The sequence below is a fragment of the Caloenas nicobarica genome, chromosome 1 (genome assembly GCF_036013445.1).
Source record: "Caloenas nicobarica isolate bCalNic1 chromosome 1, bCalNic1.hap1, whole genome shotgun sequence".
Taxonomy (NCBI): domain Eukaryota; kingdom Metazoa; phylum Chordata; class Aves; order Columbiformes; family Columbidae; genus Caloenas; species Caloenas nicobarica.
The window spans coordinates 188489499-188506629 of NC_088245.1; the positions used below are offsets into that span (position 1 = coordinate 188489499).

General features: G+C 37.8%; 1 protein-coding gene across 6 annotated transcripts in view; it reads left to right on the forward strand.

Moving 5' to 3' along the window:
- TRPC4 (transient receptor potential cation channel subfamily C member 4) overlaps positions 1 to 17131 on the forward strand; it is a 97479-nt gene that overhangs the window by 44603 nt on the left and 35745 nt on the right. For all 6 annotated transcript variants that reach the window (XM_065627999.1, XM_065627991.1, XM_065628008.1 and 3 more), the window contains one exon: positions 11633 to 11969. In XM_065627999.1, coding sequence (XP_065484071.1) covers positions 11633 to 11969 — 337 coding nt within the window. The remainder of the gene's footprint in view (positions 1 to 11632; positions 11970 to 17131) is intronic.

Here is a 17131-nt window from a genome sequence, read left to right on the forward strand (position 1 = left end):
CAAGTCTTCTTTTCTAAATGGGAGGTGAGTTTTTGCCTTTGTGAGGTTAGAGAATTAAGGATTTGCTGTGTCAGATCTCTTGTTGGGGTTTCTAAAATTCCCCACAAAAACCCCCCTGATGTTACATTATCTTTGAAGTTCTGAAATGAAACACTAAAGGAGCTCACAGTTAAAACTTACGGGTTCTGCCACTGTTTCCTCACGCAGTTACAATGTAATTTAGTTGACATTATAGTTCAGTTACCAAGTATAGATTATTTTGGCTGCCATTCTCTCTGCCTTTCACTGAGGTGTTTGGATGCTGAAGAAATCACAGTTGTGGTGGTGGAGGCTGGAGTCGGGACCACTACAGCCTCTGTCGGGGTTGGACCCGACTGGCACTGAGTGGGCAGCTGTAGTAATAGAGAGGAATGGGAGTCTCGACACCATTTCCTCAGCAAGGGTGTATTTCAGGAGTGAATTTGAGAGGAGCATTTGGTAAAGAAGAGGTCTTACTTCCCTGATTACAGTATTTGATGGTATTAGCATGAGACCTTTACAGCTGCAGGCTGGATATTGTGGAGAAAAACATACTCAACATGACTCTAGCTCAGGAGGCGTCACCCAGCCTGCCTGTGGGTCAAGGCAGAAGTCCTTAGCTGGCCAATTTTGTTAAAGGCTGTATGTTATGCATAAGTGCAGGGTATGCAAAAGGTACATGTGCAATTTAAATTTAAATTGCACATCACATAGGAACCTCTGCTTCTGTAGGTTTGCTTGAGTTTTTTTCTCTGTATTCACTTATCTTTGATGATACAATAAGTTTCTTTAATTATAACAAATGTCTGATTCTTGAATAAATTTCAGTTTAGGGAATCATGATTTTATGTATATGATCAAGATACATCTGCTTAATACCACAGAAGAGTGCAAAGGAAGCAGAAGAAAATATTCCTTCAGAGTATCAGTAAGCTATCTTTCACAAGGATTAAAGAGCAGCTTTTTCTTAGAAATGTACCCTTTCTGACTTGCTGGAGCAGAAGCTAGGGCATGCATGTCATGCAGGCAGCGACAACAGCCCATGGAGTATATCTCTCTGTCAGTGAACAAATTGTTTGTGATTTGTCAAGGAAGAATGTAGCCTCGAAGCTTCAGGGACTGAAACAGCCTTTGCTTGTATCATTCCACATATGCCTCTTCCACCTCTAGCTTTTTGCAAATGGTCATTTCCCTACACATTTTAAAATGAAATATATTCCTTGACCTGGAAGTATAAGCCAATGTGTTCTATGTCATCTGCATAAGAAATAACTATGGAAGTTGAGCAAACAAATACATCTCCTGAGTTATCCACTTTCTAGGAGCATGCAAGGAATTTTAGAAGCACCAGTTTAACATAGAAATGTATGACATAAATTGGTAAAATATTGTGCAAGGTCTTTGATACATTGTCTGCACTGATAAATGAAAGCAAACCATAGCCTGACCCTAGGGTTTAGAGATACTAAGGGATTTTTATGCACACAGGCTACAGCAAGTTGCAGATTTGTCTTGTGTAGAGGTGTCAGGAAACGTGAGAAATGGAACCAAGAAAGAACAAATAGGTAGTGGGGGTGACTGGGGCCCAGTGCTCAAATTCTGCCACTGTTTGATTTCTTCAGTGTAGGTGTAGCCTGAACATCCCTGAAGGTGATGCATATGTAAAACTAAAGTAAAACAGGCTCTTTATTTGTTCCTTCATTGCTCTGGTTCTTCACCATGAAAGAAACTGGCAGTGTTCACACATCTCTGTGTACAAGAACAGTGAGAATAGCTCCAGTTTTTCATTTGAGATATCAAACTCTAATGTTTTGCCACAAATGGCAGAGCTTTGTAAGGGGAAAGAACTACCCAAGGACTGTCATTATTTCTTCAGGCTGACAGATGCTGAGTACACAGAATTCCATTAACAGCTATTGTAGGTATCTTCCCATTATGGGAAAGAACAGTATTTCTTAGGTCTGTTCTTCAACCACAAACTATTCTGAAGTATAAAGGAGCTTTTGGAGAGCAGGGGTTTTGAACAAACAATTATACTCCCCGCAGTTCTTTCCAAGGTTCATATTCTGTGTTTAAACCACAGAAGCTGCCCATGGTGATTATCAGCCGGCCATTCAAGAGCAGTGCCTCTGAACTCGTTTAAGGCAAAAACTGGGAAGAAAAGTGAATTGTACATATAATGAAAAAATTGAAAAACATCATCTCTGAAGGCCTGGAGGAAGGCTCATAAAGGCCACACTTGTCTGTTATAATTGATGCATCTGCTACAGAGTCACATGCATTTCTTCTGCAAATGTTCTCAGAATAATGGTCAATGAGCATCACTGCCAAAGATCTATCATTTGAGCTTAGTCTTTATGCAGGAACTAGGTGATTAATCTGATTTCTCAGCCTTTAACATTCCCAGATAAACACACAGGCAAGTTAAACAAAGATGAAAAACACTCAAGTATTTGAAGAGAAAGAAAAGCAGATTGAGTTACTATATACATTCTGTTCCTAAGTATTAATGAAAGTGCAAGCCAGACCTCCCTACAACATGTTAATAGAGAACTTTCAAGAGAAAAATATGCAGTTTATTGCTTTATTTAGTCTGAATGCATTTGTAATCAGTCTGTGTTTTTATTTTTCCCTTATCCCTCTAATTCTGCGTTCAGTCAGCCTTCAAACGAGTGTTATGCTTTCCAAAAAACTGGATTCACACTGATTTTGGGGAACTTTGGCATCTTCAATTCCACACAAGCTCTGCATAATAAACAGCCAGTTCTAAAGAAAGTGGAAAACCTTGGAGATCAACATGAGTCCGTTGTTGGTTCTTTTATCACTTGGCTGGAACAGCATAAGCTTGGAGTCAAGAACAGTTGAGCTCATATCCATTTTTCACATCAGGATGCAGGATGGCACCTCGTAAAACTGAGCTAACAGAATAAAACCTAAATTTGCATGGTGCTAATGGAAGGGGATTACCATTGTTTTTAGAGAAAAAAATCAAATAACATGACAAAATATCACTGCTCCGGGAAGGTTTCTTTTCACAGAAATAGGCAAAGAGCCTGAAGATGGAGAAAAGAAGGAAGAAAAAAAAATGTAGTCATGTTTCTTCCAAACAGCTCAATACTCTGCTCAAATCCGAAAGGACATTCAAAAGGGAAAGATGAAGCTAAGAAGGCCTCACTACCTTGTTTCTTGTTTTGGCCTCTGCAACAAACTGCACAAAGGAGGAACAGGGTGGTCTCCAGTGATGCCAGCAGAAATTCTCAGACGAGCAAGCAATGCCCAGAGGAAGAATCTAGCTTTTATAGTCCCTTTCCTACCCATCCCTCACTCAGAGCTTTTCCTAGATAATTTTTCTCCAATTAAACTCACACTGCGTTCTGTGCTTCAGTTGCTTTAAACATATTTTCAACTCCCTCATGAATTTTGAAAGACCGCTCTATTAATTTGTAACTTTTCCTTCTGACAAAATGGTAGCTACAAAAAGTAGACAAAATGGTACAATGAGCTGGATGTGAGGGAAATTAATGATTCTGTCATATGGTGGCATTGTGACTAACTAAAATCCCAACCTCTTCTGGCTGACCAGTTAATGCTTAGAAGCCTTACCAATACGGGACACAAAACCAGCCTGGATGTAAAAAACATTCTACTGATAATTGCTGACTGCTTCAGAGGTGTGGAGTTGGTTTTGGTTTGGTTTTTTGTTTGTTTGTTTGTTTCTTTTTACAGCCCCTGGGGCTGACAACAGGCTATTCTTTATACAAGCGGCTATTTGTTTCCAAATCAGTTTGAGTCAATAGCATGATTTACAGGAACTGTATGCCATGAGCAGTGCATGTTATCACTACCTGTCTTAATATATGAAGCAGTTTAGAGTATTGTATTGATTTTGGCCACCTAAAAGCAACACAAACATTTGAGATTATAAATACAATGTGTTTATAGTCTTGATTTATTCAGGGTTAGAATGAATACTGGGAGATTGATCAACCACTATTTCTGTTCTGTTATCAGTTTATTTTGTAGAAACTATTGGTGCAGACAGCAAACTTGGTGTCAGAGGTATCTGAAGACTGCACTGGGAATAATAGGATTGAACTGACAGAGACCTAAGCAAATATTTTGGCTATTATGTCTTTTGCCCCACATGATGAACAGATTATCACAGCACAAATGTTTGAAACAATTGAAATGGTTTTATGTATTGTTTGGCAACAATATGGTTCAATGATATGAGAAAGACTCTGCCTCTTTTCAAGGGAAATAACCAATGGTGAAAAGGATCTTAGTAATACCTTGTATTGCTAGAAAAGTAATTAAAAGCTAAATAAATAAATTCAAACCTGTAAACACAAGTAATATGATTCTTACTAAGGATTTTATTGCCCCAGAAAACCCTGCTTGGCTTAATGCAGTCAGTATGTTGGATCATAAAAAATACTTGGTTGAAAGATCTCTCTCAAAATCATCTCATCTGACCTCCTGCTCAGAACTCGAACTTTAACTTTGAAGTTAAATGAGGTTCCTAAGGAACTTGCCCAGACAAGTTTTGAATATTTACAAGGATGGAGATTCTGCATCTTACTTGGAGTCTTGTAGGGAAGAATATTTTCCTGACGTCAAACCAGAATTTCCCTTGATGCAGCTTGAGACCATCCTCATCTTTTCACTGTGCTCCTGAGAAAAGCCTGCTTTTGTCCATAACCTCCCTTTCATTTGTGTGAGACAGCGAGTCCCCACCATGATTCATCTCTTTTTGAGGCTAAGCACATCCAGCTCTCTTCTTCTCTCCCTGTACATCATGGGATCCAGCCCAGTAACCTCTTGGAGGTGCCCAGTTGAACTTACCGAACTTCTGTTGTAGTAGGGGACCCAAAACAGGACACAGAACTCCCGATGTAGTCACACAAATGCCAAAGAGAGAAGAATTATGACCTTCCTTGACATGCTGGCTGTACTTTAACTACTGCTACCCAGACTCTTCTTTTGCACTGCATGGGACCAGGCATTTTCAGCTTCTTGTTTACTAGTGTTCCCAAGTCTTCTCTGCAAAACTACTTCCTAGACAGCGAATTCCAGCCTGTACTGTTGCAGAGGGCTATTCTCTTCCAAGTGTAGGATTTTTCATATAAATACTTATTTTTTTGTTTGCTATGCATGGAAATATGCCAGCTAGTTGTATAAAAACAGGGATCCGATATAACAGAAACAAGTTTGTATTGTATTAAATCCAAAAATACTTACAGGGGTTCTTTAGTTGTTTTTCTCTACAAAAATGTTTTGAATTGTGGTGAGTCTAATACCTGTCTGGAGTGGGAACTAGTAGTATTATACCAGCATCTCAGTTGTGAAGTTTGGAGCTATTTTACACACTCATCCCGAAGTCCAACAACTGATACACTTTTCTTTACCACTGGGAAGTTTAACAAGGCTATTCGTGCATAGCTGGTTCCTAAGAATTGCATTCTAGTTTCAGTTGCCATTGCCTTTTCTCTGTAATTAATCAGAAACACTGCAATTACAGATAAGTCTTGATTTATTTAATAGAAATTTAATAGTTTTTTCTGTGCTGATTCATTTTACTGAGAAGGAGCAGTGAATTGAATGAAGAGCTTCTGCTTTTGTTGATGAGGCAAAACAGAAACTTAAAATGTTAAAAATAAAAACTGCAATCTCATTGTTTGTATAATAACGTTCATTAATCCTTTTAATGAAGCATTTCAGACTTCGCTTTTGTGTTTTCCTTTCCTTTTGTTTTCTTCTTCCTCATATTTGAAGTTAAACAATAGAGTAATTACAATTTTTAAAAACCGCCGTTGTATTCTATTCTTGGTGACAGCAGTGTAAACTCCGGATTTTATGATGAAGTCATCTATGCTGTGAATTTGTTTCGCTGTAAGGACCTAATCTAAAGCAGGTTGCTCTTGTGATTTAAAAACTGGTGTGCTCTGGTGCTCTGATCCCAAATGCGCTGGCTCATTCCCCTAACGAAATAGCTGCAGGCAGAGCTGAGGAAAGTTGACCCAGTGGTTTGGGTCCAGCAAGAATCAAGATTTTAATTATAGTCTGCCCCAGTCGGCACTAGCCTTAGATGGGATGGACATGAGAAGATTCACAGTAGTTGGCAGAGGAATCAGGGCTTCTGGCCTGAGACAGAAAATAGACAGTACAACTGTACCCAAAGGAGTCCAGAACACGGTCCCTAGCTTTTAGAGAGGAAAATGTAGTGCTGATCCAGTCAATAACATTAAGGCATTCTAGTTGCAATTAAAGGTTATTTGTCTTAATGAACCAGTCCTCATAGAGTTAGTGCCGAAATCCACAAATATAATCTTTGGGGAAAGATATAGAAAGGAATATGCAGTGGTGTCTCTAGGGGGAGAAACAACCTACTAAATTTAGAAGTCTACTTAATGAGGCTGGGACTTGAATCTGTCATTAGTGCCAAGCACCAGTAGATAGAGAATTTTGACATCTAAATTTGAAGGTAAAATAACTAGAAAAGCTTGGGTTTTCATTAAATATCTGGGAAAATATGTAAAATACGAAAAGTAAAATGTTCTAGAGAAATAAAAAGTAATTGGTCTTCACTCTTGTTGAACTGCAGCACAATCATAGGAAAATGTGTGTGGGAAAGTAGGAGACCTCAGAGCTAATATTTCCTACCAGCTTGGCTGTAATGGCCTTACAAAACAGCACAACAGAGAATCTGACCATGAAAGTTTTACCAAGAAAGTTTATGATAACTGTTTTCTTTTGCTTCCTCCCCCCTAAAAGATCTTTAACATTCATCTCTTAGATAATGGAATCAGAGAGAGTTCTTTGTGTCACAGCATAACTCACTTGTATATAAGTCAAAAAGGAAATCACTTTCATTTGACAGCTTTCATGTCTAGATGACAAATCACATTATTTTTCTATGTAATATATACTAAACCACCTACTGATCTCAGAATGAGAATTTAATTTGGGCCTCATATTTTGTTATACTGCTTTGTAAGTGTAAAAATGAGCACTTTATTATACGTAGAGGGTTTTGATATCTTTGTATATTTCCTAATACAATGAAATAAATTCTTAAAGGTAGTATTGTGCCACTGTAAAGATATATTCTTTATAATAATTATTATTTTTATAAAAGTATTATTTCTATAAAGACAATATGTAGTTAATAGTATCACTTGTGTTATTTCTTCTGCATTTCCATTGACCGAAGAATATCTATTATAGCAAAACTAAAGATCAGATTTAATCAGCAGTGAAAATGAAATGCAGGGCTATGTATATGCTTGGATATCACTAGAGTCAAGCTCTGCTATTATTTATACCAGATTATTTTTGCTAGCACTGTGAATAATTTCTGATTTTTACCAGTCTCAGGAAAGAGCCAATTCACAGCATGATTACTAAGAGAATGAATACCAAAACATTTTCAGATGGGCAGAATCTGTGAAGGAGCTAAAGATGTGCAACCAGGATTAATCATTACAGCAAAATCTCTCACATAATTACAAACTGCTGGAAGCTATTGGAAGCCATTGTAATGTGAAAATATAAACTTGCTGATTGCTAATTATACGGAGACAATGTCAAAGTCAAATAACATACAACATAATACTGACAGTACAAAAGATACTTTGAATACCTCAGAATGTAATATCTCCAATTAAGGAAGAAAAATTATACTACAGGGAAAATATTTTGGCATAGGCAATGCAGAACTGGCAAATTAATGTCACAGAGTATTTCTATTTCTGCTGGTTGTAAAATATTTGTGTAAAACATTACAAAAAGCAGGTTTTTTAGCTGCCAGTTCAGCAGAGGACTTATACAGCTATTTTACTCTTTGATCATCCTAGATGTGATCTCATCCATTCATACAGGAATTGTCTTATTCCTTGGAGCATGTCTTTTTTCCATCTACTTCTACTCTTCCTTTCTAATAAAAAGGTTTACAATAGGCTATAAAAGTCATTTGACCAGAGAATTTTGCCATGAAGAATTTTTTTGTTTGTTTTTTTTGTTTTTAAATATATAGATGGGGCATTTTAGTGGATAAATCAAAAATTCCGGTGTAATAAGCATACAGGATCAGTGATAAAATATATTAATCACAGATAAACTTACTTGACCTGTATAACCATGTATGTCCAATGAATAATGTCTGAATCAGCCTATATGTGTGGCATTTACACTGTGGGTCCCAGGATGACTTTCCTGCCCCCAGTTCCTGCATGCACTCAAATACTTATTACACATGAGGACAAGGTGTTCGTACACATCTTCCCCTCATTTCTTCTGGACAAGAAGGGAGATGCAGTGTGCAATAACAAGCTCCTCCTCTCTGGGCAGCTGAGGAACAAGTCTGTAGAGTTCACCACTGAGTGCATTTTTCTTGCCATCAGGGTTCCCCAACTGTTCCCCATTCAAGAACTTCCCTCATTATTCAGCTAATATAATAAATAATGTAATATCACTACTGAATATATTTCACAGCATATGATGGTGGTCTCTCAACCACAAAAATTGAGCAAGTAGTCAAATTTGTGAAAATTAATTTGTACATTTTTAATAATGTCATACAATTTCTTGATAAGTGAAGCAGGGAAGCATAACTGTAAAAGAAGTGTCAGCAGGAGATTTAGGGTAATTTTCCGCTTGTCTGAAGAAGACGCTTTGGAGTGTTTCATAGTGCATGTTATATGGCCAATAGAGCTCAGAACCATAAAGGAAAGGCTTCGGCGAAGAGATAGATTGTTTTGTTGCTTCAGGACATTGTTAACTAACCTTGCCAACAGTATTATTAGATAAAAATGTCAGCGTGAAGCTGGATAGCTGGACCTCTCAGAAATGCAGTATATCACCTGTAGACACTGTTGTGTTTTCTGCTATAGACCTTTACCTATATTACTAGAACTGCTTTCCTATACATGCAACTCTTAAAATGCTGACAAAGTGTTTTATATACTTGCTCCATACTGCATTATTAATTTCTTCTTATATGTTTTATGTCTAGTAAGCCATTGAAAGTACATTACTGATGGTGCTCTCCCTAACTCTAGCCACATAAAATGTATCTTCTGTGCTAATTTTCTCCTACAGTCAGGGGATTCAACCAGTACTAAAACTGTCCTGTCACAGTCATAATTTGAATAAAAGTATGGGAGCTAATTTATTTAAAAATTAAAATTTAAAAAATTGACTCTTCAGTGTCCAGGATTTGAAATTTTCTGCACTTTCGGATAAATTTTCTGTGCCGTAGAAAGCAATCCTTGTCCTTAAGACATAGTACCTTACCAACACAGTCATAACATGACTAAATCTAGTATGGGTATTAGGAGACAACAAACGATTTTTCAAGCCCTCTCAGAAATTATTTTCGTATTAACATTGATTGTTTTGCGTATTAATCTGTTTAAGGATTAGAACTAAGCAGCTACTGCCCATCAAGTGCGGAGCACCCTCCAGATGATGCCATCAGCAAGCATCTCTTCATGGCATGAGGTACCTCTGCATCTGTTCTGGTCTTCGCTACCCCAGGGCAGCCCAGTACTTGTTGAACACTGGAAAAAACCCTCCTTTTACTTAATTTCCTCCACATTACAGCAAGGGAAGTGCATTCCTTTTTAGCCACACTTGGCAAGGAGCAGGCCCCTTAATCTACCACCACTGCTAACCACTGGAAGTTGTTCCTTCACTGGGGTCTCCAACACAATGGGAGTGGCCGAAAGGTCTTGAGAAAGGGGACATGGGCAAGACTTCGGAAGTGATTACTTTCAAGTGAGATGGTATGCAATGGGAAGATATTATGAAGAAGGAGAAACAAACGTGGATCTGGCACACTCCAGGGGAAAAAAAGAAAAAAAAGGAAAATATTTTACTCAGGAATTAGTTTTTCACTAGTCAGGCATATTTTTTCACTAGTCAGGCAAAACACTAATCTGTACCTACGCAAGCAAACTGAGGTGAAAAATTTTATAGGGACACCCTTGTTAAAAACTTGACAAAAACATAAGTTAGAAACCGTCTTCTCTGATTGCGTGCAGTATTGTTGCATGCATTCGTATCCTGAAACAAGCAGCCTGAAACCTTGCAAATGCACTTTTCCTAATAGGAGAGAACACTCTGTTACTCTTCGTTAAGGCTATTTGCAAGATGCTTATGATATGAGTAAATTATCTTGTCTTTCACAACAGTCAGGGGTAGCTTCTGTTCTGGTGTCTGGTAGGCAAATATGTCTCTGCTAAGGCCTTTGGAATTTCATTAACATACACCAGGTTTGAATTTGTCGCAGGTTAACATTTCTGACACAATCCAGACATATATAGAAAGATACTTGCTGACTCTTGTTTCATTCCACACAATGATATTTTCTCCCAGTAGTAATCCCAGTGATTTCAGAAACTGTTTAAGAAGTTACCTATTATCCATCCACAAAAGAACCTGGCTCCTGTGGTTATAAGTATTATCAAAATGATGTAAAATCTAAAACTAGGTGCATTTGATTAGAATTCAAATCTGAAATTATTTGGTGTAAATTAGCAATTTTGTTACTTAATAAGATAAAGAAGTTTCTGCATAGATTTATTAAGTCTTCAGCTAATTATTTAATCCAATGTATGTATATATGCATGTGTGTGACACAAGGAAAACCTTTCATTTATTTTTTTTTCCTTTTAAATAAAATGCAACGACTGTCTCTCTTTAATGCATATATTTCTTCAATTGTATATCTCCTATGTCTAGCATACTGCTACTCTTATATCCCTTTATAAAAGAAAACATTAGGGAAAATAGGAACTAGTGATGAAATGAAAATCCGAATTAAGACCCTGGAATATAGTTAAAACTTCTTTGAAAAGATATCTGAAAAATATGAAATATTTACTGGGTTTGGGTTTTTTTTGGTGAAAATCAGTTTTAAGGATCATATTTTAAAAACCAAAATCACACCATGGAAACAGACAGACCATAAAATATTGTACGGGATAGGAATATATATTATGACAAGGATTAATGAAACCATGAGGAATGCTGGTGCTTAGTTCATATTGTGCAAGCTTTATGTAATGTATCTGTAATAGTTTTGTCAGTGTAAAAGCATGTAAGCCTGATTTTGAGAGAATTAGCAGGGAACATACTGAGAATAGTTTGTTCATGAATGTGGAGTTCGATTTCACTGTTTACAGATCTCAGGCATGCTTTTCATTATCATAGTGACTTCCACCTCACATTCTGTGAATTCTTTACAAATGTTGATTGTTGAATAATGGAAGTATTTGTGAACTTTTTTTGCAGTTTGAAATCAGCTTTCGAGGTGCATGTGTTTACCAGTCTGTTGGGTCTTGGTAGTACTCAATTGACAGAGGAGTCAAGCTATATTGCGAAAAGTGAATTTTGATAGCTTTGTACTGTATTTTTTTTTTTTTTTTTTGCATTGAAGGCGGGGCAGGCTAACCCAGCCCTGTCATACTGGTGTTAGTATGAGTGGGGTTGCACAGACTTTGTTTTGGTTTTTAATCTCTATCCAAAAGTTACTGATTGCAACATACATAGCATGGAAATAACTTCACAGAGGTAACAAGGAACTAACCATCTTCCTTTCTTCTCTCTGTAGTTTGTTGCTCAGCCCAACTGCCAGCAGCTGCTCGCATCCCGCTGGTACGACGAGTTCCCTGGATGGAGGAGGCGACACTGGGCTGTGAAGATGTTGACCTGTGTTGTGATAGGACTGCTTTTCCCAGTCTTCTCTGTGTGCTACCTGATAGCTCCCAAAAGCCCATTAGGGCTGTTCATCAGAAAGCCATTTATCAAATTTATCTGCCATACTGCATCCTACTTGACTTTTCTGTTCCTGCTGTTGCTTGCCTCGCAGCACATTGACAGGTCAGACTTGAGCATGCAGGGACCGCCACCAACCATCGTCGAGTGGATGATATTACCGTGGGTCCTGGGTAAATGTATTACTAAGAAAATACAGTGAAAAGTATTTTGATCCTTGTGGTTTTGCCAAGCATTCCTAAGGCAGAAAGATACAGTAGAGAGTTCTGTCATAAATTCTTGAGCTACTAAAACAGGCAAATGGTCCATCTCCTCCAACACCTAGAAAGAGCAGTAGACAAAATAGGAAGAATTTAAAAAGTCAGTGTGTCACCGCCTGATATATAACAGTGAGGGAAAACAAAAGATATCAGGGGTTCCTTCCTGGGATTAAGCAGTGCCCTGAAACATACCTATTGATATTCTTCTTAATATCTATTTTCTCCAGGCCAGAAATTGATCTGATTCTTCTAAGTGTCGATTTTTTTGTTTTGTTTTGTTAGGCTACTTTTACAAAAGGGTCTATTTGCCACAGTCATTATTTTTCATGCATTAGAATGAGGCACAGTGTCATTTCTGGAGTGTTATCACTAGCCTTAGTTACCAAAAGTATGCATCTTGCTAACATGACAGACCCATCTATTGCAAATATTGCCGGCCAGCATTGTCAAGTGAGTATTTTCATTAAAATATGCATGCAGAATACTTTTTCTGTGATAAGAACTTATCACTCAACTTCAAACAAAATATTTTACATCAGAAGGAGTAAGAAAATCCCCTAGCATTTTTAAAATGAGGAAAAGGTTACCACTCTGTCCTGATAGATAAAAATAAAAATTTCAGTCTGGGATTATTGAAAGTCTATTTTGTGTGGGTGACGTCAGCCTCGAATAACTTCCTGTGTGATAGCTCAATCCTATTGTATTGGACATTTTAGGTCCTCCATACCTTTTCCTGCCTCCCCTGTTAGATGGTATCTCTCTTGTTGTGCTGTTTCTCTTCCCTGTTTCTTATTTTTAGGAACCAACACAAGTTGGACCAGGTCATGCCAAATATACTTGATCTTGACCCAACTGAAATTGTAGAAAGAGAGAATTAGTAGCCTTAACTTCAAGAATTTAAGTTTGATATCTTCATTTAAATTGACATCACATGGACAAGTTTATGCACAAATATTTCCAAAATCTTTTGGTGGGGGTTTGATACTGTCACCTCTCCCAGAGTTTCCCATTAAGGTGCTGTTTCTATTAACTTTTGCAACTTTTCCCAAACACCTGCCTTTTTTTTTTTTAGAGCAACAAAACTGACAAGGTTTTTGGCATCATCAATCATATATAATTTACAATGCAGTGTTGAAATTACAATACACCAATTCGCAGTGCCTGATGTTACAGAGAATAATGAGTCAGTGGCTATTCCTCTATATGTTCCTTGGAAGAGTGCTGTGGGAAGCAGGAGGCAGGACTTTATCTGTCTTTAAGCAAACAAGCATGCATGACTGAAAATCCTGTGTACACTTACTTGTCAGGAACCTCTCAGAAGGACCTGCCTTCCACAGATGAACTGCTTTCTGAGGTTTCCCCACGATAGTACAGGATAACACACCACCAGCCTTCACTATAAGGTGTGTTGTCCTTCACTGGTTAAATATTGTTACTAACATTAAAAAGCCAATATCTAGAATTATTGCAAATGAATTAATCAATCTGACAGATGGCTTCAAATGACATTTCCTACAGACAAGTTAAACTGACTTCAGTGGGTGAGTCACATTTAATGATTAAAAAAAAATCCTCCAGTAAGTTTTCCCAGTTTTGTATCATCAAAAAATAACTAACCAATATAAAAATAATTAGTTTGATACATTACTTCCTTAGAAATAGATGCTACAATGCTGAGGAGGAGCAGGGGGCTCTTCTGTGCTATCCCATGCCCAAAGGAGATATTAGTATAATAGCTTTTCTATCCAGCCTTCCAAAGTAGTAAGTGGTCAGTATCTATCCAGATTTCACAGTATTCTGAGGCTGAAGAGTAATAGAAGCAAATGTGTGGCTGACAAATAGACCTTCACACACCAAAGTGGGTTTTATCATTAACCCTTCTCTTTAAAAAAAGAAATTAGAGGCTGGAGAAAAATGCACAATTTTAGAAGGGCAAGGGCTAGTTACAGCTAAACGCAGTTCTAAAATTTTGGTGACTTAGTCCTCTCCAGAAAATGTGCAGTGGGAAAAGGAAGAACCTCCATCGTCCTCAACCTCCGACACTGTTGTTCACTTATGAAAGGGTTTAACTAACTTAGCATCCCAAAGCACTTTTTTGAAGAAGCTATTAACCATGAGAATTATGACTATCAAGATGACTATCATTCCTAAAAGCAGCATTAATATTTGCAGTATAGACTCATATAGCCAGATTACACCAGTACTGCCTGTGCTGAATAAGCCCTTCCTCTGCAAGCAGGACAGGTCAAGTCAAGGGAACTGCTTGAATAAACAGATTCTTATGAGAAGGAATGAAGATCAAGAGATACCATGTGGTCAAATAGCTTCTGGTTAACGTAGACTGTAATCTTCAGAGAAACTGTACCTTCCAAAATGTCTTGCATCCAAAACAATGTATTTTACACACTGATCTCTAGTGGTTCATAACTAGTGGTTTCCTGTAGTTCCAGTTTCATGTTTTCTGGGTTCAGCTTTCAGACTTTGGTTGCTGCAGTGCCTTAGCCCATCCATGGTAATCTCAGGCAGTACATAAGGTACCTAAATTCTCTCTGTCATTGAAGGAGACAGACACATCTTCACAGGACATTTCAGCTCACAGCGTGTGATAAGCGTTTCTATTTCAGCTTTTTTGTTGTTTGTTAGGAATGAATCTCAGCCAAAATATGCTGTTTTCATATTCACACACATATGAACTTTGGTCTACTCATCTTTTGATAAACTAAATAGTTTTTTCAAGTCTTTATCAATAAGCTAAGATTTGTTTCCAGGCCACAATTTAGTCTATCATCCCATTTCTTCAAACTGTACAGTTATGCAGTATCCTTACAAAGAGTAAACACAGGACTCTTGAATTATTCAAGGGTGCATAAATCTGAGGTACATAGATATATATCTTTGCATTTTCTGCACGTAGATGAAAAATGTTGAAGTCTGAGACAAAACTAATGTGGCTCTAGGGTTACAGTTTTTCTCTGAAATTAGAAACATGACCAAATAAATCCTTTTCCTAAAGCAAAGGTTATCCTGGAGCAGCTACAGCATGTCAAAACTATTAACTTTTTAAACAATAGATTTCTTTGTTTGTCTTTTTCTTAATTCAAATAGCTCTGTCTGTAATTTGCATTTTAATAGCTACCTCCCTTAAAATTAAGAAAGAGGAACTCTACTCTCCAGGCTTCTCATCAACATGAATTTCAGCATGAGTATATTTCATAGAACTTAAGAAGTTTCATGATTGTCCACAACAATCTAACATTTCCAACAATCAAACAGTAATAAGCATTTACCAGCTACTATGTAATAAAAGGCTGTGCATAATTAGCACATATTAAAAGTGTCACTAGAGTAGGAGGCTCAGAGGAAAAAACCTGTATTGGACTGCATTTCCATGGAGACTATTGATTTTACATTTCTAAAGTCTCTTAAGGAAACTTCTGCATTAATTTTGTCTTTTACATGATTAGATGATTACACAAGTGGTGTTACAGTATGTGGTGATTATTCATAGAACAATAAGTCAGTTTAACAATGCTAATGTTATAGCTTTAAAAAGCAGTTGTGGAAAAATTGCTTGGGAAAAAGAATCAGAATCTCCTGTTCTTGCACTGGAACAAATAGGAAACAAGTTTTTGCTGGTAAGGAAAATTAATTTGTTCTTCTTATTAGCCATTGATTCAGATCTCCCAAACATGCCAGATGCTTCACACTACAGAAATATAGGCCTGTTTCCTATATTTGGGAATCCATCACCACTGATAAGGGGACAGGAAAAACAAGAACCCAATCTTGTGGAAAAAAAAGTGAGGAAGAACAATATTTTCCAGCATCAAATTCTCCATTCAGTTGCCCAGTCATCATGCTCTGAGCGTGACAACAGCGATGCAAAGAGGAAATCACATAAGACCTGACCTCACCCTTTGTGTGCCTTGACTGCAGCCCATGTAAGGATCATTTTGATGCCTATAGACTTCCCATACCTGTTCTTCTGCCCTAAACCCTAGCCTCAAACCTAGCAGTGACCATGCTACATGTCCTCACAGTGGGCATTTGGCTCAGCAGTGAATGCTACAAAATTCAGAGGAGAAAACCAACAGCCAGACAAACTTGGTACTTAGTAGATATGGTCAAAAAACTCCTTGTCAGCTGTTGGGGGTGGCTGCAGCAAAAAGAACATTTTTTAGCCAAATGTGTTTTGATGAGTTCTTTGCTCTTTTATGGGCATCTTTAAATGTTCATTGTAATTATGTTGTTCAGAATAGTGCCTGGAGCAGGAATGCAGCCTTACTGGACCTCTGTAACAATGTGTTTCTCATCCCTTCTCTCAGAGGGGTTTATACTGGTGGAGTATGTGAATCTATAGAAAATGTGGATGCTTGGGAACTGTGCAAACTGCAAACATTTGTGGTCAGCAAACTGCTGGTGGGATGTATGGGAGTCTACAGTCTTGTCAGTACTTAGCACAATGTACATCCTTACTGATGGTACAGCAAGATGCTTCAGATGAAGTGACATAGAGGTGGCAGTACACTGTGCATCCTCTTCTAAATTTGGTCACAAAAGTGTTGTATAAAAATTAAATGGTTAGTACAAATTGACATGTAAAAAGGATGGTACGGACAGCAAGATGATATAGTGCATAACCAGTAGTGACAAATAAAGTGCACAAGAGGAAAATAGTCCTAGGCAATGCTGGAACACACCTTCAGCTGGAAAAAAGGCTAATGCACATAATGACCACTCAAGGCCATTTAGTCCAAACTACTGCTTAACACAGGCTAACCACAAAGGCAGATCAGATTGCTCAGATCCTTGTCCAGTCAAATCTTCAGTTCTCCAGGGATGGATATTCCACCACCACTCACAGCAACCTGTGTCTAGCCACTCGTGAGCTTTTTTCCTGGTATCAGCTGGAATATCTCACACAACAATGTGCAACCATTACCTCATGTCCTTCAAATGTGCATCTCTAGGACAAGCCTGAGTCAAATTATTCGTAAGCAGCGATTTCATTAGTGGATGACAGCAGTAATATCCCCCATTAGTGTACTCTTCTCTAGGCTGAACAAACCCGGCTC